This window comes from Haliotis cracherodii, unplaced genomic scaffold (genome assembly GCF_022045235.1).
Source record: "Haliotis cracherodii isolate W230 unplaced genomic scaffold, xgHalCrac1.p SCAF_3, whole genome shotgun sequence".
NCBI classification, from domain to species: Eukaryota; Metazoa; Mollusca; class Gastropoda; order Lepetellida; family Haliotidae; genus Haliotis; species Haliotis cracherodii.
The window spans coordinates 47429963-47451343 of record NW_027266286.1 but is presented as its reverse complement, the minus strand read 5'-3'; the positions used below and the strand labels follow the sequence as shown (position 1 = coordinate 47451343).

Below are 21381 nucleotides of genomic sequence, written 5' to 3'. Positions count from 1 at the left end.
GAAAGCAAAGGGATCATTATCACAACCTTATATATAAAACATCACAAGTTAGAGGGTCTCTAGACTCAGCAGAAAACCTCAAGGACCCCAGGGCCCTTCTTTAACGTCCAACACTGACAACAGCAGATATTCTGACTAAGACCTCAATGAGTGCAACAATCGCCAGATGACAATTGTAAATTGAATGTCAAATGATGAGCTCTTTTTATTCAATGATGGGTGACAGTTGTATATGGGCTTTGTGTTGCCTTTATTAGTAACGGTGTAATGAAAAGAATTCTAACCCTAGGCCCGGCCATCAATCATGTATGACTCAGGCAGTTTGAGCTGTCAAAGAGGTACTTTTTGTGTCTGTACATACTCAATTAATTGTACTCTCTCTAATCACAAATGGCAAACTCAGTCATCTTTATGACCTTGGTATGTGAAGCCTTTGCTGGGATTACAACACATTCATAATACATGTCTTATCAAAGGCAGGTCTTAGTGATTTAAAGGATTGTTGTAACCAAAAGAGAATATCTACAGTTTGTGAATATGGATTTTGGTTTTAATTTATTTACAAAATGATGTACCTATTGATGCTATTGTATTAAATCGTTAATGGAATATATGAAACATTGAACTAGTCTTTCCTGGAACCTCCACATGGAGACAAGTACAGGTATACTGGGAATCTATATTGTCCACATGGGAAGCAAGTATGGGGTACTGGGGACCTATATTGTCCGGGAATCCACATGGGACATAGGTCTCGGGTATTGGGGACCTATATTGTCTTGGAATCCACATGGGACACAGGTCTCTGGTACTGAGGACCTATATTGTCCCCGAATCCACATGGGACACAGTTCTGGGGTATAGGGGACCTATATTGTCCTGGAATCCACGTGGGATACAGGTCTCTGGTATTGGGGACCTATATTGTCCTGGAATCCGCATGGGACACCGGTCTCTGGTATTGGGGACCTATATTGTCCAGGAATCCACATGGGACACAGGTCTGGGGTATTGGGGACCTATATTGTCCTGGAAACCACATGGGACACATGTCAGGGGTATTGGGGACCTATATTGTCCCCGAATCCACATGGGACACAGGTCTGGGGTATTGGGGACCTATATTGTCCTGGAATCCACAAGGGACACAGGTCTCGCGTGTTGGGGACCTATATTTTCCTGGAATCCACATGGGACACAGGTCTCGGGTACTGTTGACCTATATTTTCCTGGAATCCACATAGGAGACATGTCAGGGGTATTGGGGACCTATACTGTCCAGGAATCCACATATGATACAGGTCTCTGGTACAGGGGACCAATACTGTCCTGGAATCCACATGGGACACATGTCAGGGGTATTGGTGACCTATATTGTCCTGGAATCCACATAGGACACATGTCAGGGGTATTGGGGACCTATACTGTCCTGGAATCCACATATGATACAGGTCTCGGGTATTGGGGACCAATACTGTCCTGGAATCCACATAGGACACATGTCAGGGGTACTTGGGACCAATACTGTCCTGGAATCCACATGGGATACATGTGTGGGGTACTGGGGACCTATATTGTCCACACAGGGAACAAGAGGGGGGTACTGATGACCTTCTCTGACCAGACTGGTGACAGGGGACAGACAGGATTTACACTGGCATTTAATTAATGTGCTGACACATGGATAATCATATGATAGTTATCAGTCATTAAATGCTGAGTCAGCATCTGAAGTTACTGACCTATATTCGCAATGGGGACACTTGAAAGGCTTTTCAGGGTCGTGTATACGTAAGTGGCGTTTGAGGTGAGCTTTCCTTGTAAACTTCTTTGAGCATACTGTGCATTCAAACAACACCTCTGCCGGCATATGAACCATCTTGATATGCATCTTCAGAATGTACTGATCCTGAAACATGGAAAGGATACAAGTGATGAAATCTCTGACAGAGTGAGTGAGTGAGTGAGTGAGTGAGTGAGTGAGTGATTTGTTTGTTTGTTGTTTAACGCCGCACTCAGCAATATTCCAGCTATATGATGGCTGTCTGTTAGTAATCGAGTCTGAACCAGACAATCCAGTGATTGACAACATGACCATCGATCTATGCAATATGGATCGTTGACATGCATGAACCAAGTCAGCGAGCCTGACCACCCGATCCTGTTAGTCGCCTCTTACGACAAGCATAGTCGCCTGTGAGTGAGTGAGTGAGTGAGTGAGTGAGTGAGTGAACGAGTGAGTGAGTGAGCGAACAAAGATTCAGATAATATACGGTAGCACTGACCTAGAAGCTGACAATGATAGGATGATGTTCTACAGTAACCTGTATGGTGACTTCACTCTTTTTTCAATCATCCTAGAGATCAAGTTTATTGAAAAAACAATAAACTTTGAGGAAGTATAACAAATAGTTCAGTACAATTTTCATCTAATGTAAACAACATCTGTATGTTTTCCTAGAGACAAATCACCATCAAAATCTTCAAGTTGTCACCTTTCATTGAGTTGGTGAGTGAATGTTATTTTATGTCTGTCAGCAATATGCCAGCATATCACTCAGAGTGCCCTGGGCCAGGCAAACCTGTGTTTGATAGCATGAAGAAAGAACCATAGTACAAGGGCAGACACATGCCCAGATCACGCACAGTAACCACATAGTTCTAACTGAGTCTTAATGACAAGGCATGGACCTATTCTGACACTGCGTCCCAAGTGCAAAATCGTGAACATTATCGTTACAAAATATATCGATTTATTAATTTTGTCACCTGAATTGTTTGCCCCTGGTTTATGTGAGGACACTGTGTCTGGAATCTGTGAAATGTTCCAGCTGCCATGTGACAGTCAAACACTTGTTTTAGCTGCTGGACTGATGCCCAGATAATGAAATACCTGTGAGAGTAACGACCATATTGACAGGTGAAGCTGACAGTATCATACCTGTGCCTGTCTCTATCATCAATCTCTGTCAATCAGCTTGGGGGTCAGGTCATAAGTGGTCAGAATCTATGCTAATACTATATCTCAATTCCTTCTTGTGAAAATAGATGGTGAAGTTATGATACGTTCCCTTGATCAAAGCCCTGGGCAATGACACTTGTTATCCAAGTCAAGACTCCAAGCTGTTGGATGGGACTGACCAAAACCTTCCCTTCGTTGACGAATAAAAGGAACTATTTCCACAAAAATGATGGTTGAGTGGGAGTACACCACTTCTTCACAACCACAGAACAGAGTGTGGACATATCTTGAGTGTGATCTAATCATCATCTAATCTGGTTGTATTTTGAGAGTTATCTCCCCTTAATATATCATGATAGTTATCTCCCCTTTATACATTATTAGAGTTATCTCCCCTTTATATAATATTAGAGTTATCTCCCTTTTACATATTATGACGGGTATTTCCCCTGTATAATATTATGATGGTTATTTCCCCTTAATATATTATTGTAGTTAACTCTCTTTTATATATTATTAGAGTTATCTCCCCTCTATATAATATTAGAGTTATCTCCCCCTTATATATCATGACGGGTATCTCCCCTTTATATATTATGATGGTTATTTCCCCTTAATATATTATGAGAGTTATCTCACCTTGTAGACCTTGCCACAGAGATCGCAGGTGCAGCCTTGAGCATTATGTCGCATCATGTGTCGTTTTATGATGTAGGCGTGCTCAGCCATGAAGTCGCAGATGCTGCAGATACAGCGTGGATGTGTGTCCTGTTAATATGAGGGGAGACAATAGCAGTACAGAAACAACGATCACATTCACAACTTGAACATGGAAATTATATGTACCGGGGTACATGTAATCCTTGTTAGACATGACCCTCTTAATCCGTAAACCTGGAGAAATACTGTAAAGACTGTACATATAGAACACTCAAAAACACAGATTCATTTTATAACATTGCTGTTTGAAACTGCTGTGAAACTGATCAGTCAGGTTCAAGTGGTTGATATGTCACCTGTTTTCTTTCAAACACAAGCAATGTTTGGACTTCAGACACAAATATTGCTAAAATATGTGAAATTGGATGTTTTGTCAAACTTCAAGAGATATTCTAACAATGGGCAACTCTTAGACTCAGGATGAATGTTATACCCAATGTTTGCACTGCTTTGATCTGGAAGAAAATAAAAAAATCAAGGACTTGCTCATGTTCAATGAGAAAAACTCTCCCTGAAAACCCCTAAAATCAACCTTTTTGACAATTTAGGTACCTCACCTATGGATTTAGTTTTGTCATAAGCGCCATAAATGCAGTTGTTGGTATGAACAAAGTTTTATTCTCTTTCAAACACATCTGATAACTTTCATATCAATCTATACAAGTTTTGCTCATTTCTTAGATTATCCTGAACCTGTTGTCGAAAAAGGTCCTGCCATCTTATTGGCTAATCATTGTCTTGTGTGAAACCCAGGCAAAATGGAAAGAAATCCTGATGGCATAATGCTTGAAGTTGATACGAATGCCATGACATTTTTCTCATGTTGAAAAACCTGAGTGTAAGTTGGAGGGCCACAAGATAGAGATAAATTACACACAAACATTTCGAAAGTAATCTTTGTGCTTTGTAAACATGTTAAATAAATAATTAATCTGGGGTAATAACAATTCATTATCAAAAGTTACTGGTGTGATAGGTGTTCCTGGTGCCTTCAGTGAGAACTAACTTGTTATAGAAAGTTGTCAATATGTTGTTGATGTGTGGAGGCAAGTGAAAAATATAACTGATTCATTTCAAAGATGTAAACTGGAAGAGACAAAAATTAGTGAAATGAAACAACTTTCTCTATTTTTCCATTTAATTCTATTCCTCTTTGTGATGTACACAAAATAACTGGTCACTGTCATTTAAATACTTTCAAACATTTCAGTTGAAATGCATCATGCTTCCATCCTTTCCATGCACAAAAACTACCGGTACTTAAAAAAACCAAAAAACACATGAGCAAAATGCTCATGAATAAAAGAAAGATCTTATTCGGCCAATTAAGTCATCATTTATTAAATAAAATAATTAGGCATTTGGATAATAAATAGCAATCAATGTTTTATAATACTGAACTGCCCTATTTGCCATGGGGAGCGGTCGGGTAGCCTAGTGGTTAAAGCGTTCGCTCGTCACGCCGAAGACCCGGGTTCAATTCCCGACATGGGTACAATGTGTGAAGCCCATTTCTGGTGTCCCCCGCCGTGATATTGCTGGTATATTGCTAAAAGCGGCGTAAAACCATACTCACTCACTCACTCACTATTTGCCATGGGGCATCACAGAGTGCACTCACTATAAAAAAGCTCTAAAAACAATCAGGAATGTGTAGCATTAAATCATTGTAAACTTGACACAGTTCATTGCCCATGCTTATTAACCAGTATGTCAGTAGCCAGCCGGGGAGAGTAATGCTATAACATAAAAAACACCCACAGGATATGAGCTGGTACAAGATGTCACTTTCAATGAATATGTGACAATTAAGTGTCATTCCTGCAGCCTTACTCATAGTCTAACTGCCTTGTCAATTCCCCATCACATACCACAGCCTCCTCTTTATAAGGCATAGAGTGCTGCAATCATTCCACAAACACTAAGAGGAAAGAAACTTATTATTATTTTCATAGGAAGTTATCCAATTTAGGTAATTTGGTACTATCTGGGAGGAATGGATCATTAGGAATATAAGATTAATGCTTCTAATAGCAGTCTCATACTTTAGCCATATCAACTTTAATACAGCTAATAATAGTTTACTTATACACTGAAAAAAAACAGTTAGGGATTATGAATATTTTAGGGGCATTTTTGTGAAATTGTGTTTTCAGTCTTAACTATAACAAAATATTGCCAAAAATATTCATGATCCCTAAATATTATTGTTCAGTGAGGTGTGGTGAAATTGGGTTTAATTTCACATCCAAGATTATTGCACTTATATAATGATGTGCATGCACGTGGCTGCTTGTACTAGTCCGAACTAATGCCGATTTATAGTGCTAGCTCACTGAGATACCATGCCAGTTTAATATGAATAACCCACTCAGAAACAGCAGACTTACTCCGAGCCGACCAGTCCTTGTTTTAGCCCCTTTATGCCGAGCGCCAGACAGGGTAACAACAAGTACCATCTTTTAACATCTTTTGATACGACGCAGCCGGGGATCGAAACCCGAACCTTCCGCTCTCTGGGCGGACGCTCAGTATAGATAGACCCTTATTTGTTTATCTGTTTATTATTCTGTATATTAACGTAAAATTCTGTTAATAATTTCTTTCCCCCCTTTTCAATGCTGCACAAAGACATATTCTAGCTATTTGAAGTTGGCCTGTAAAGTCGGGAACAATTAGTCCAGTGATATTAGGAACCATGACCCACATGGCACGGCATGATTCAACCTAGTTCTCAAGCCTGACCGTAAGTCGTCGCTTACCTCCAGCGTCAGTGGATGGGAACCCATTCTAATCTGGAATCTCCCCCCGGGGTCATAAGGGCTAAACAAATGTTGTTTTACGCCACAGTCAGCTATATTATCCAGGTGGCAAGGAAACAATCAAGAAAACCATAGGCAGCAAGGTTACACAGTCTGATCATCCAATTCTCTTTCAATGAATCAGCCATTATGACAAGCACTTGGTAATGGTTGGTTGGTTTGTTGTTTAATGCCGCAATCAGCAATATTCCAGGTATATGCGGCGGTCTGTAAATAATCGAGTTTGGACCAGACAATCCAGTGATTGATATCATGAGCATCGATCCACGCAACTGGGATACGATGACATGCATCAACCAAGTCAGTGAGCCAGACCACCCGATCCTGTTAGTCACCTTTTACGACAAGCATAGTCGCCTTTCATGGCAAGCATGGGTTGCTGAAGACCTATTCTACCCAAGATCTTCACGGGTCACAAGCACTTCACTTGGTAATGAGGCTCATGTTCAGCTTTAAACTAGCATCGATGGTATTAAACTCATTAAGTTTTAAAGGTACAGTGAAAATAAAAGGGTATGCTGTCCATCAGGTTCATTTGTGTGATAGTCCTTGAATCTAAGGACTCTCCAAATCTCAACTTTTAACATTTGCATCATGACAAGGATCCTAACAACGCGTTGGTCTGACGTTGATTAATGAATGATTTGCATACTTGTATATGCAAGGGGCTGACGTATGGTTCTCAGTAGGAAGTGACAACTTGGCGACGATGGCTTGCGGTATATACAGTTTTACTTTATACATACAAAAGACACTGTGTGCCAGGTCAGCACATTTAGGTAGTGGTTGTTGTCTAGGTCCCCCGGAGCACCCAGCCTAACCCTAGCTAGGCTAAGGGTAAGACCTTTCTTTCTTTTTTTTCAATCTCTCTGCACCAAGGCTTATATAGCTAAGGTCACCTGACATTTAGTAAGTAATAAATATAAACATAAACAGTAATTCATCAGTGACATACTTGCACATCTCATTCAGGATGGCAGACGGTCGATTTATACAAAAATGGGGATTAACAATTAGGATTAGCATCTTATAAATAACAGCAATTAAGTGTTTTAAGGCATATAGATGTTATGGCTCCAGTGTAATGAGCCTTTGCAATTAAATGTTCGTCAGACAATGGGTGTCGTAAATCAGTCGCTATGACAATCCCTTGACTTTCATGCCTAATATAGAACACTGATGGTATGTCATCATACATGAAAGTCGCATGACAATATAGCAACCTTGACCAGCCACCTTCATCATGCCTGACCAGGGACTGATATGGTAGAGCTACTTACCCAACTGTTATGTACAGAATGGAGTTATTTCATTCACTAACTAGATTCACTACTCCAATAATTACAAGAACTATTCATACTCAATAGCCATTTTAGCCACCCAATTCCCATTTTGGTTACATTCCTAAATAAAAAATCATGTACTTTGGATAATTTCTTCGTGGTAACACCCACAGGTATTTAAAAAACTGCTGACGTCAATTGAAACAAAGAATGATTTGATAAATGATTAAAACTATGAAAAAACAACAACCTCTATGTATGAAAGCAAAATTTGAAAATGAAATCATTTATCAAAGGTAATGTGAGCATAAAGACCATACAAAACATATCTCCTGTGAGTCATATTTCAGAGTTATGAGTGCATCAATCTGCAGGGAAAGAAGGGCAGAGGAATTAGGAACATAAAATATGTTGATGGATACAGGACTTCAAAGAAATCAGCAATGGGGAGGGGCTTGTCACCATGGAAACTTTCATATGATTGAATGTACATGTGCAAACAATTTTATGAATCACATTCACACAAAACAGAAACGGGTTAATTACATACTCACAACTGGGGCGATTGACACGGATTGAAGCCTGCTGGCTGATTGCCTGATTGATGTGGAATCTTGTTACGCCAAGGAAACAATTGCGTTCATCTTCCCTCATGAATTCACTGACTTGTCAACTTAAAAAATATGTTATTTTCTTAATGGATTGATTACCTGTCAATAAATTCATATATTCAAGGAAAAATGTTTTTACAAAAACTGTATTCATTCATACTGTATTTGTTTTTGAAAGGATTTTTGTCAATCTTTGATTGTTTCTACATTTGTTGATGGAAGTGATTAGCATTAAAAACGATTTGATAATATGTGTATGTTTCATATCTACATAAAAGAATTATATTCCAGAAATGAGTATGGTTTTACGCCGCTTTTAGCAATATTCCAGCAATATCACGACAGGGGACACCAGAAATGGGCTTCACACATTGTACCCATGTCGGGAATCGAAACCGGGTCTTCGGCGTGACGAGCGAACGCTTTAACCACTGGGCTACCCGACCGCCCCTTTTCCCGAAAAAAGCAGGAAAACCTGTGTTAGCAGCATCAGCATCTGTTTAGGTATGTCATCATCCTGAACAAACACAGCAGCAGGAGGAGGAACCCACTTATTCTCTGCAATGTTATTTCTCATTTTGAGGCACACACACTAATTGAAATCATTCTATGATAAAAAATTCAAATTAATTCTACAGGTTGACCTCTTTGCAAAAAGAGAAACTGATATGCAATCAATTTTACAAAGTCATATTTATGGAGGAAAACGTTCATATGACAAAATATGAATCATATTCAGTTTCATTTCATTTTTATTCCATTACCATTTGTAGAATGGGCAGGAAAGAATTGGTAAAGAGGCATTCCTAAAGAGCAAAGTGTAGGTAGTCTACCATTCCACTTTTGACAGGGCTTGGCAGTCAACTATGACCTTGGTAAAGTCAGTCACGTGTCAGTGGATGTGACCAGTTTAACAATAATATTCCAGGAAAGGTTAACACATACCAGCCACGTGAGAAATGGTTTTACATTAGATTCTGGTTTCAGTGACTGCACTAATCTGTCACAGCTCATGGTGATCCTGGGACGGGTAAGTTGACAGAGGCTCCTTCTCTGCCTACAATCACTAATGGTGATAAGAACAGCCCATGCATAAAACAAAGAGGGGCAAGCTCATAGAGTCAATGGATCAGTGTTTGCTATACTTGCATCCTCAGGTCCCTGGGAAGTATACAACCAAGCTTCATGTAACAGATGAACATACGTTGCCTGGTATGATAGTGGTACATGAGCTGTATGCGGGCCAGGTATGACAGTGGTCCATGAGCTGTTTGCGGGCCAGGTATAACAGTGGTACATAAGCTGTTTGCATGCTAGGTATGACAGTGGTACAGGAGCTGTATGCATGCTAGGTATGACAGTGGTACATGAGCTGTATGCATGCTAGGTATGACAATGGTACATGAGCTGAATGCATGCCAGGTATGACAGTGGTACATGGGCTGTATGCATGCTAGGTATGACAGTGGTACATGAGCTGTATGCCTGCTAGATATGACAGTGGTACAGGAGCTGTATACGGTCCAGGTATGACAGTGGTACATGAGCTGAATGCGGGCCAGGTATGACAGTGGTACATGAGCTGTATGCATGCTAGATATGACAGTGGTACAGGAGCTGTATGCATGCTAGGTATGACAGTGGTACAGGAGCTGTATACGGTCCAGGTATGACAGTGGTACATGAGCAGTATACGGGCCAGGTATGACAGTTGTACATGAGCTGTATGCATGCTAGGTATGACAGTGGTATATGAGCTGTATACGGTCAAGGTATGACAGTGGTACATGAGCTGTATGCCTGCTAGGTATGACAGTGGTACATGAGCTGTATACGGTCCAGGTATGACAGTTGTACATGAGCTGTATGCCTGCTAGATATGACAGTGGTATATGAGCTGTATGCCTGCTAGGTATGATAGTGGTACAGGAGCTGTATGCGGGCCAGGTATGACAGTTGTACATGAGCTGTATGCCTGCTAGATATGATAGTGGTATATTAGCTGTATGCCTGCTAGGTATGATAGTGGTACAGGAGCTGTATGCGGGCCAGGTATGACAGTGGTACATGAGCTGTATGCCTGCTAGGTATGATAGTGGTACAGGAGCTGTATGCGGGCCAGGTATGACAGTGGTACATGAGCTGTATGCCTGCTAGGTATGATAGTGGTACAGGAGCTGTATGCGGGCCAGGTATGACAGTTGTACAGGAGCTGTATGCCTGCTAGATATGATAGTGGTACAGGAGCTGTATGTGGGCCAGGTATGACAGTGGTACATGAGCTGTATGCCTGCTAGATATGACAGTGGTACATGAGCTCTATGCCTGCTAGGTATGACAGTGGTACATGAGCTGTATGCCTGCTAGGTATGATAGTGGTACATGAGCTGTATGCGGGCCAGGTATGACAGTGGTACAGGAGCACAGTGTCACTGTGCCAGTGGTGGTGCATCACACTGCACCATGTGAGCTGCGGTGTGGGAGGAGGATGACTTACAGCAGATGCATGTGCAGGAATGTGCAGGTGGTAGGGGGGTCCCACCAGTCACGGGCTGTACACTGTTACAGCGGATGTCTTCACCAGTTGAACAACTCTATTGGTGTAGTAGCCCACTTCACACAATGTGAGAAAAATTCCACTTGTGACACCAGTTATGAAAATACCACCGATGAAGGACCTGGAACTTTGTGAATGAACAGCCAGGAGCTTCAACTCTGGTATTAACACAGGAATCCCTTCTGCCATTTTAGCTGTTTTAAAGCAGGAGGAAGCATGTTTGACGGAATTTTTTTTCAAACTGACCAGGAAATCATAATTTCAAACAGAACTTGAGACTAAATGTCGTAAGTCAATGAGGACCTCAGCTTTAACCAATATAGATAATGTAACAAGACATGCCTGTCTGCAAAAGATCTGTTTTGTTTAATCATTAACAAATGCTTGAGATATACCACAAGCTTTGCATCCACTGTCCTAGAATGCATAGTTACAAACAGACAGAACAGACAGTTAGCAATGGTATGTAACAGATTGTATGTCTCTCACCAGATCGGCGCCATTGCATTGCAAGCCATTTCATGTGACGGTATTTACTGACACATCTATTTACACTTGCTCTACGTTCTTGTAACAAGAGGCTGACAGTGTCAGAACAATTGACAAAACTATACTAAAAGGGTTTGGCCTTTCACATAATTGATAGTGGATACATTTCTTTCTCTGTATTGGAGTGAGGACATTCTAAGACAACATGGCATTCATCACTGACTTTATATAATTTGTAGTTGCCACGACAACAAAAATTAATTCTTTTTTTTATTTTAGCTAAGGTCATTTTATTTCCTGTTTTTACAGATGATGCACAAATGTGTCATGGGGCAAGAGTTTGTTCGAAACAAAAAAAAGAAAGAAAAGTGCTGCAGGTTTTTAGGCCGTTTTAACCTATAAGTGGATATTTTGAGAAAGTGCCTTCTTGTAGCATAGTAGTGGTTTCATTTCTCTGGAAATGTAGCTTGAATAAAAGTTCAAATATAATTACAGACAAGAAAGGGGTTGAAACGAAGATCCTTATTATAAACAGAACACACTTTGGGTAAGCACAGCTGTGAAACAACAAACAGAGATATCATTGATCTGGTCTGCAAGACAATCTGAAAAAGCCAATATTACAAGAAATCTGTGTTTTTCACACAATTACATAAGAACACTGTCTTGCATGTTATGTATCACACTGATTGCCCCAAGTTTTAAAATGAACTTTGACCTTGACCTCTCTTCCCCTCAAATGACCTAAATTCAATTATGGTATTTGGCGGTGATTATCTGCCCTAGTCAGGAAACAAAGCATTGTGGATGAGTATAAACTATTTAAACTTTGCCACAGCGGCAGATATTTGTGGTTGGCAAGCTGTGGATGTGGAGGGAAGCACCAGTGCATCATCCGTGAGTCAGAAACAGATAATTACAGATTATCGCACACATCCTTCACAATAATATGACAAGTTAATAACTGCCTGGTCTGTAGTGTATAACTGTATCAGGCTGCTACTGATAGGCCAATCTCTGATAGACTCAGAGATAGTTCTCACTCCAACAGTATCTCTTCCAATACAGCTTGTTCTCACTCCAACAGTCTCTCCTGACACAGAACAAGTTGTCAGGTTAATAGTAGCTGTATTAACGAGTGATTGATTAGTGAATCAAACTCTAATGGATTACATGACATTTGGACAGTCATCAATGATCAAAGTGTGCAGATAATTTGCAAGAAATAGAATATTTAGACTAAATGCCTAAATAATAAAATCTTTTATGAATATTCTCTCTAATGATATAAAGGATAAAAAAACCAATAACCACATGTCAGTTAAAATATTATTACAAGGGTATATAGAACACCCAAATATATATTCTACTTAAAAGAAGTTTAAGAACACCTGACTCTTTCTAATTACTTGAGTGAATCTGTCATGAAAGAGCCATGACAGATTAACTAAAGTAATATGAAAGAGTCATGACAGATTAACTAAAGTGATATGAAAGAGTCATGACAGATTAACTAAAGTGATATGAAAGAGCCATGACAGATTAACTAAAGTAATATGAAAGAGTCATGACAGATTAACTAAAGTGATATGAAAGAGTTATGACAGATTAACTAAAGTGATATGAAAGAGTCATGACAGATTAACTATAGTGATATGAAAGAGTCATGACAGATTAACTAAAGTGATATGAAAGAGCCATGACAGATTAACTAAAGTGATATGAAAGAGCCATGACAGATTAACTAAAATGATATGAAAGAGCCATGACAGATTAACTAAAGTGATATGAAAGAGTCATGACAGGTTAACTAAAGTGATATGAAAGAGCCATGACAGATTAACTAAAGTGTTATGAAAGAGTCATGACAGATTAACTAAAGTGATATGAAAGAGTCATGACAGATTAACTAAAGTGATATGAAAGAGTCATGACAGATTAACTAAAGTGATATGAAAGAGTCATGACAGATTAACTAAAGTGATATGAAAGAGCCATGACAGATTAACTAAAGTGTTATGAAAGAGTCATGACAGATAAACTAAAGTGATATGAAAGAGTCATGACAGATTAACTAAAATGATATGAAAGAGCCATGACAGATTAACTAAAGTGATATGAAAGAGTCATGACAGATTAACTAAAGTGATATGAAAGAGTCATGACAGATTAACTAAAGTGATATGAAAGAGCCATGACAGATTAACTAAAGTGTTATGAAAGAGTCATGACAGATTAACTAAAGTGATATGAAAGAGTCATGACAGATTAACTAAAGTAATATGAAAGAGTCATGACAGATTAACTAAAGCGATATGAAAGAGCCATGACAGATTAACTAAAATGATATGAAAGAGCCATGACAGATTAACTAAAGTAATATGAAAGAGCCATGACAGATTAACTAAAGTAATATGAAAGAGTCATGACAGATTAACTAAAGTGATATGAAAGAGTCATGACAGATTAACTAAAATGATATGAAAGAGCCATGACAGATTAACTAAAGTGATATGAAAGAGTCATGACAGATTAACTAAAGTGATATGAAAGAGTCATGACAGATTAACTAAAGTGATATGAAAGAGTCATGACAGATTAACTAAAGTGATATGAAAGAGTCATGACAGATTAACTAAAGTGATATGAAAGAGCCATGACAGATTAAGTAAAGTGATATGAAAGAGTCATGACAGATTAACTAAAGTGATATGAAAGAGTCATGACAGATTAACTAAAGTGATATGAAAGAGCCATGACAGATTAACTAAAGTGTTATGAAAGAGTCATGACAGATTAACTAAAGTGATATGAAAGAGTCATGACAGATTAACTAAAGTGATATGAAAGAGTCATGACAGATTAACTAAAGTGATATGAAAGAGCCATGACAGATTAACTAAAGTGATATGAAAGAGTCATGACAGATTAACTAAAGTGATATGAAAGAGCCATGACAGATTAACTAAAGTGATATGAAAGAGCCATGACAGATTAACTAAAGTAATATGAAAGAGCCATGACAGATTAACTAAAGTGATATGAAAGAGTCATGACCGATTAACTAAAGTGATATGAAAGAGTCATGACAGATTAACTAAAGTGATATGAAAGAGTCATGACAGATTAACTAAAATGATATGAAAGAGCCATGACAGATTAACTAAAGTGATATGAAAGAGCCATGACAGATTAACTAAAGTGTTATGAAAGAGTCATTACAGATTAACTAAAGTGATATGAAAGAGTCATGACAGATTAACTAAAGTAATATGAAAGAGCCATGACAGATTAACTAAAGTGATATGAAAGAGCCATGACAGATTAACTAAAGTAATATGAAAGAGTCATGACAGATTAACTAAAGTGATATGAAAGAGTCATGACAGATTAACTAAAGTAATATGAAAGAGTCATGACAGATTAACTAAAGTGATATGAAAGAGCCATGACAGATTAACTAAAGTAATATGAAAGAGCCATGACAGAATAACTAAAGTGATATGAAAGAGCCATGACAGATTAACTAAAGTAATATGAAAGAGCCATGACAGATTAACTAAAGTGATATGAAAGAGCCATGACAGATTAACTAAAGTAATATGAAAGAGCCATGACAGAATAACTAAAGTGATATGAAAGAGCCATGACAGATTAACTAAAGTAATATGAAAGAGTCATGACAGATTAACTAAAGTAATATGAAAGAGACGGATGTTCTTTAACTTCTCTGGAGGAGAATATAATTGTCTATTTATTCGATTCTCATAAGCTTTGAAATGAAAGAAAAAATCCAAAAGTGTATTTTGAAGCTGAAAGCTATTTCAGATTTGCATTGCTGTGAAGTGTCTGAACCCATGCATCCTACATCAGTACTCCTGCCAATTATAGCATCACGGAATCACCTGGAGGAGGAGGAAGATACAATTTATTATCCGTCAGGGAAGAAGGTGTCAAGCAAAGGCAAATCCCCAGACTCATATTTAACCTCAATCAAAGGAAGAGCACTAAAGCTGCAATCTCCCAGTGCGATACGTGCATTGAAACACTTACTTCAACCAAGAACCACCCCCACCCTCACCGAAATAGACGTCCCTCTGCCGACCCATGACAGGCGGTGATGGTCCATATCTTAATGAACGATCCTCTAACACAAGGGAGATAACCCTGCACCTATTCTCAGCCTAGCAGTTGAGAGTCGGAGACACTAGAGGCAGGTAATCAGGCATCCCTGGCAGCATGGGCCACTGACACTCATCGCTTCCTGTGATAGCGCCACCTACCTGTTAGAATACTCTCAAAATACTCCTAGGATAGACAGACTGAGAGGGAGGGCAGAAGGGGAAAAGAAAGGGAGGAAGGGCTGAATGAATGGCTCCTATGTCAGTGTTTGAAATAAAGGATGAAAGTCAAAGAATACTTGTCATTAGTCTGGTGTTGAAAATGTTAGACTTGAAAATGCTGAACAGCCTATTATTGTCCAGACAGTTGCATAGTCCTCCAAGAACAGGATGTCTTAAAATCATATGAAAAAGATTCACTACACTGTTATTTTGCATCAGTCTGTTTGATAAATTAGCAAGTAGACTCAAAACTATGACCCATCATTAAATTATCAACAGCTGTTTGTCTAACAGTTATTGGTCATGATGTGTATTTGTTTGTTTGTTTGTTTGTGTATTGTTAATAATCAGCAATATTACAGCTATATGAGGGGTGGTCAGTAAAAAATTGAGTCTGGACCAGACAATCCAGTGATTGACATTATGAGCATCGATCCACGCAATTAGGATATGCATCAACCAAGTCAGCGAGCCTGACCACCCGCTCCTGTTTGTCGCCTCTTACGGCAAGCATAGTCGCCTTTCATGGCAAGCTTTGCTTGCTGAAGACCTATTCTACCCCGGATCTTCAGGGGTCTGTCATAATGTGTACATCATTCACTAAGACTTCACTTTCATTACTGGGTTTGTTCCTTCATTCATTCCCTTCAACATGAACATCAATAGAAACCAGGCACTACCCAATATGTCTCGTAAATAACTACTAGCCGAGTTTGAATACCACTTCCCCAAAGCATGAACCATTACCATCAACATGTCTGGTACAACATTTGTTGAACGTGTATTCTTCATGTTAATACACATAATTGACAGAACATGTCTCAAATGTAAAGAAGGAAATGAGTATACTGTTTTTACACTGTCGGAAGTTTTCACTCTCAACTAACAATAAGCTGGACAACTCTTTTTGTTCAGCCCCAGTTTAACCTATATTTGAAGTGGTAGTTTCCAAATAGATACATACATCTTTCTGTGACTACAGTGGGATCCACCTGGCTCCCGAAAACATGCATAGCAGAGTTAGATTTTACGCCGCTTTTAGCAATATTCCAGCAATATCACAGCAGGGGGCACCAGAAATGGGCTTCACAAATCATACCCGTGTCGGGAATGGAACCCCGGTCTTCAGCGTGACGAGCAAACGCTTTAACCACTAGGCTACCGGAACACCCTAGTATCATAGTAACCTTGGTGAAGTGTCAATGTATTTTCTTACCCTGAAGTGGGTGAAGAGGTCATCTTTATCAAAGGTGAGATAGTTGCAGCATTTACACTTGTGGATGTCGTCCCCGTGCTGGGCGATGTGGTCCTGGTACTGCTGGGGGTAGCAGCCCTGGAAGTCACACTTGGGGCACTTCAGTCGCTCCAGGTCGGTCTCCGATGCCTTGATACCTGAACAACAACCAACAACATGTCATGGACTCCGCAATACATTGCACATATTGCACCTTCAAATCTTTACGAGAAGGCAAGACTCTAGGGTATTTTCAGTAAAGGACTAGACATTGTAATTTGTGCGCTGTGTAAAATCTAGTTAACTGAAATATGTTTTGAAGTTATGAATCAAGGTTGCAAGACTGGCAATATGCTCAAGCCTGGCAGTGAAGATTACACAAGTGTCTTACAAGTTGCAACAAAATGATGTAAGTAAACAACTGAAGCAACAACTGCATGATAAACAGACATGATAAACTGACATGATAAACAGACATCACAACCCATATAGAGTTCTCCCTGTCCATGAACTTTGTCTAGTCATTCAAGAACCTATGAGAAACATCCTACGCCAGTCAGAGAACATATGACAATTAATGCATGTAAATTAACTTCTCACAGAAAACAACAGTTGTTATGTCTCCATTAAAGTCATCATAACAATGCGCTCTGAACATGATCAGCCATTTCTGAAATATATCTCTGAGACTCCTAGCCATTGTAGGCCGGGACTAAATTTTACCCGTCGACCATGAAGGCAAATGACCGTCCCGTGATGTAAATATCCTAGCTTGCAGTCGCCATCCCTGTACGCCTAGTCAGACGGAAAAGATGCAGAAACCTGGTAATCTGGTTGTGGTATATGATTATGAACAGCGATAGATTACTACTTTGAATCTTGTGTGACAAAAGCGTCCATTTGCATAAATATGCGGGGACCCCTCTAGTGCCGATAACTGATGCTATTGTTTATAGTCACCATAAAAGATTTTTGTACACACAGGTATCTTCTGAATATATTTTTTTATAAAAACCTCTAAATAAGTAACTACGTATATATGAGACTAACGAAAATTAAACAGTTAACACGGAAAACATGTGCATCCGCAAACATGTTTAGACTAAGGACTGTTTACTGTATCGCCACAAGCTGCCCCATTTCCTACGTTCACAGCCAAGTCATCTTTGTAGTTACTGGAAGTGGAGAAGTTTGCCAATTGCACATCAATGATGTTGGTGACACTGCCTTCTTCACTTCAATAGCCCTTTGAAAAGTTGACTATCTATAGGAATGTTGGCCATGATAAAAGGGAAGAATTTGAAGAATGAGATCAATCCAGCTGTTCACGCTAAAGCAACTCAGAGAGTACCTCAGTTTGACACTAGATATTGCACTAGTTACAATATCTCAGTTTGACAAGGCAACAGTTACAATGTCTCAGTTTGACACAGAGCAACAGTTACAATGTCTCAGTTTGACACAGGGAAACAGTTACAATGTCTCATTTTGACACAGGGAAACAGTTACAATGTCTCAGTTTGAAGCAGGGCAACAGTTAAAATGTCTCAGTTTGACACAGGGCAACAGTTACAATGTTTCAGTTTAACACAGGGCAACAGTTACAATGTATCAGTTTGACACAGGGCAACAGTTACAATGTCTCAGTTTGACACAGGGCAACAGTTACAATGTTTCAGTTTGACACAGGGCACAAGATACAATTTTTCAGCTTGACACAGGATAAAAGTTACTATGATTCAGTTTGACACAGGGCACAAGATACTATGTCTCAGTTTGACAAAGGGCACTAGATACTATGTCTCAGTTTGACACAGGGCTCTAGATACTATGTCTCAGTTTGACACAGGGCACTAGATACTATGTCTCAGTTTGACACAGGGCACAAGATACTATGTCTCAGTTTGACACAGGGCACTAGATACTATGTCTCAGTTTGACACAGGGCTCTAGATACTATGTCTCAGTTTGATACAGGGCACTAGATACTATGTCTCAGTTTGACACAGGGCACAAAATACCATGTCTCAGTTTGACAAAGGGCACAAGTTACTATATCCCTGTTTGGGAAGCAGGTTTTGAACATAAGGGGAACCTTGTATCTGTAAGGTATTCTGCAATATTTTTCATATTTTTCAATCTTTAACATGAAGGGACACGACTCCTTGACTTTTATCCCTTATTTCAGACCAGTGATTGTATGTCAGCTCTGCTCCAACTGCAATGATACAAAGTGCTATGAAAAAGAAAGTGTTTTACTTATTTGTCCCTAAACATCTCGGTGCATACAGGGGTCTTTGTCTGCTGTTTCAGCAGATGGTAGAAGCCTTTGCCAGCAGGCTGCTGGTCTCAATGGTGTGTTCAGTGCTTAGTTCAACATAAAAACTTTTACATATATGATCAACTCCTGTCTTCTAAACATGTTCCAATATTGCAAGCTTGGCATAAAAACTTTGCTGTGACTTGAGTAAAACTAATCACCCAACTCTAGAACTGCACATTTTGTCAGGGGCTCCCCATGAGGGGGCACATTTGATCAGTTCAGTGTACTTATTATACATGTACTAGGATACCTTTTGTTAGTATGTCATCCACAGCTTCTTAATCTAGCAGTGACAAAGGGGTATGGGTGGCCCAGCAGGTTGAGGTGCTGCAAATCATTGTTGTGCACCTTGGCTGCCAGGATCCAAGTGGTGTAAGTGAAATCCTTGCTTCAGTTCCCAATAAAGCCTCTGACAGGCATGGGTGGCCTGGTGGGTTGAGGCGCTGTAACTCTTTGTTGTGCACCTTGGCTGCCAGGATCCAGTTGGTGTAAGTGAAATCCTTGCTTCAGTTCCCAATAAAGCCTCTGACAGGCATTGGTGGCCTGGTGGGTTGGGGCGCTTCAACTCTTTGTTGTGCACCTTGGCTGCCAGGATCCAGTTGGTATAAGTGAAATCCTTGCTTCAGTTCCCAATAAGGACTCTGACAGGCATTGGTGGCCACTGGATCCAAAGCACCTCAATCGTGCCCCATGATAGTGATCTTTGGATTGTTCGGGAAATACCTGTTCTTGGTGGTGTCCACCAATACCCATACCTTCGACCACATTAAGCTGACAATCTATGATGACATAACTGAATCCTATTGAAAGCAACACTAGCAAGACAAGTCCCTCACTCATTCTCTCATCTGTTACACAGTGTCTCTTTCTAAAAGGCCTCAAGGCATTTGTGATTTGGGATCAAAATGCCATTCCAAATTATTACTTTCCAATTACACAATCTGTGACTTAAAATCAAATCGTGTAAGGTCTGGATAGTAATGTTAACATTTTTTCTTTGTTTAACGCTGCACTCAGCAATATTCTAGATATATGATGGGTGTCTGTAAATAATCAAGTCTGGACCAGACAATCCAGTGATTGACATCATGAGCATCAATCCACACAATTGGGATATGATGGCATGCATCAACCATGTCAGCGAGCCTGACCGAACAATCCTGTTAGTCTCCTCTTACGACAAGCACAGGCGCCTTTTACTGCAAGCATGGATGCTGAAGACCAAAGACAAGGCTTTGGGTTGGTGTGCTCATTTCGAGGAAGACTGACAAAAACGTGGCAGTTATATGTGGGAGGATTCTGATGATGCCATGACAATACAGCCTCGAGCAAGGAGATCAATGTTGTGAATTCAGGGAAAGGAACCCACAAAGGAAATTTTACCATGATTAATATATTCCAACAGCTTGTTACTTTAGTTGCAGTTTTTGCTTTATATCTTTAAAATAGATGTAGCCATACGTGTATCACTTTGATGTATTGACAGATCGCAGAAACAATATGATAACATATAATTGGTTTGTTGTTTAACGCTGCACTCAGCAATATTCCAGCTATATGACGGTGGTCTGTAAATATCGATTCTGGACCAGATAATCCAGGGATTGACATCATGACCTTCAATCCACGCAATTGGGATACAATGACATGCATCAACCAAGTCAGCTTGCCTGACCACCTGATCCCGTTAGTCGCCTCTTACGACAAGCAAAGTCGCCTTTTTACAGCAAGCATGGGTTGCTGAAGATCTATTCTACCCCGGATCTTCACTTGTCGTTAACGTATAAAGTGAAACCACAACAAATAGGACTTTTAATGAATCAAAGTACGCATTGATATATGCAACCATTCTCTGATAAAGAACAAAAAGGAACTTTGAGTAAGATTAACAAAATAGATTACAAACATAAACTATAACTAGATGCAGTAACAACAGGATTAACTTGCATCCTTCAGTACAGATTTGTTGACATGCTATTTCCGTTGTTTTGTGTTCTGTTGAACATCTTTCCATTGGGTAAAATGATCAAAGTTCAT

General features: G+C 39.5%; 1 protein-coding gene across 1 annotated transcript in view; it reads right to left on the bottom strand.

The window, feature by feature from the left end:
* The window catches only part of LOC139474324 (uncharacterized), a 104313-nt gene that overhangs the window by 42753 nt on the left and 40179 nt on the right, over window positions 1-21381 (bottom strand). Inside the window, exons 11-13 of the mRNA XM_071257294.1 lie at window positions 17004-17179; window positions 3602-3730; window positions 1743-1909 (exon numbers count right to left, since the gene is read on the bottom strand). Of these exons, the coding sequence (XP_071113395.1) occupies window positions 1743-1909; window positions 3602-3730; window positions 17004-17179 (472 nt within the window). The remainder of the gene's footprint in view (window positions 1-1742; window positions 1910-3601; window positions 3731-17003; window positions 17180-21381) is intronic.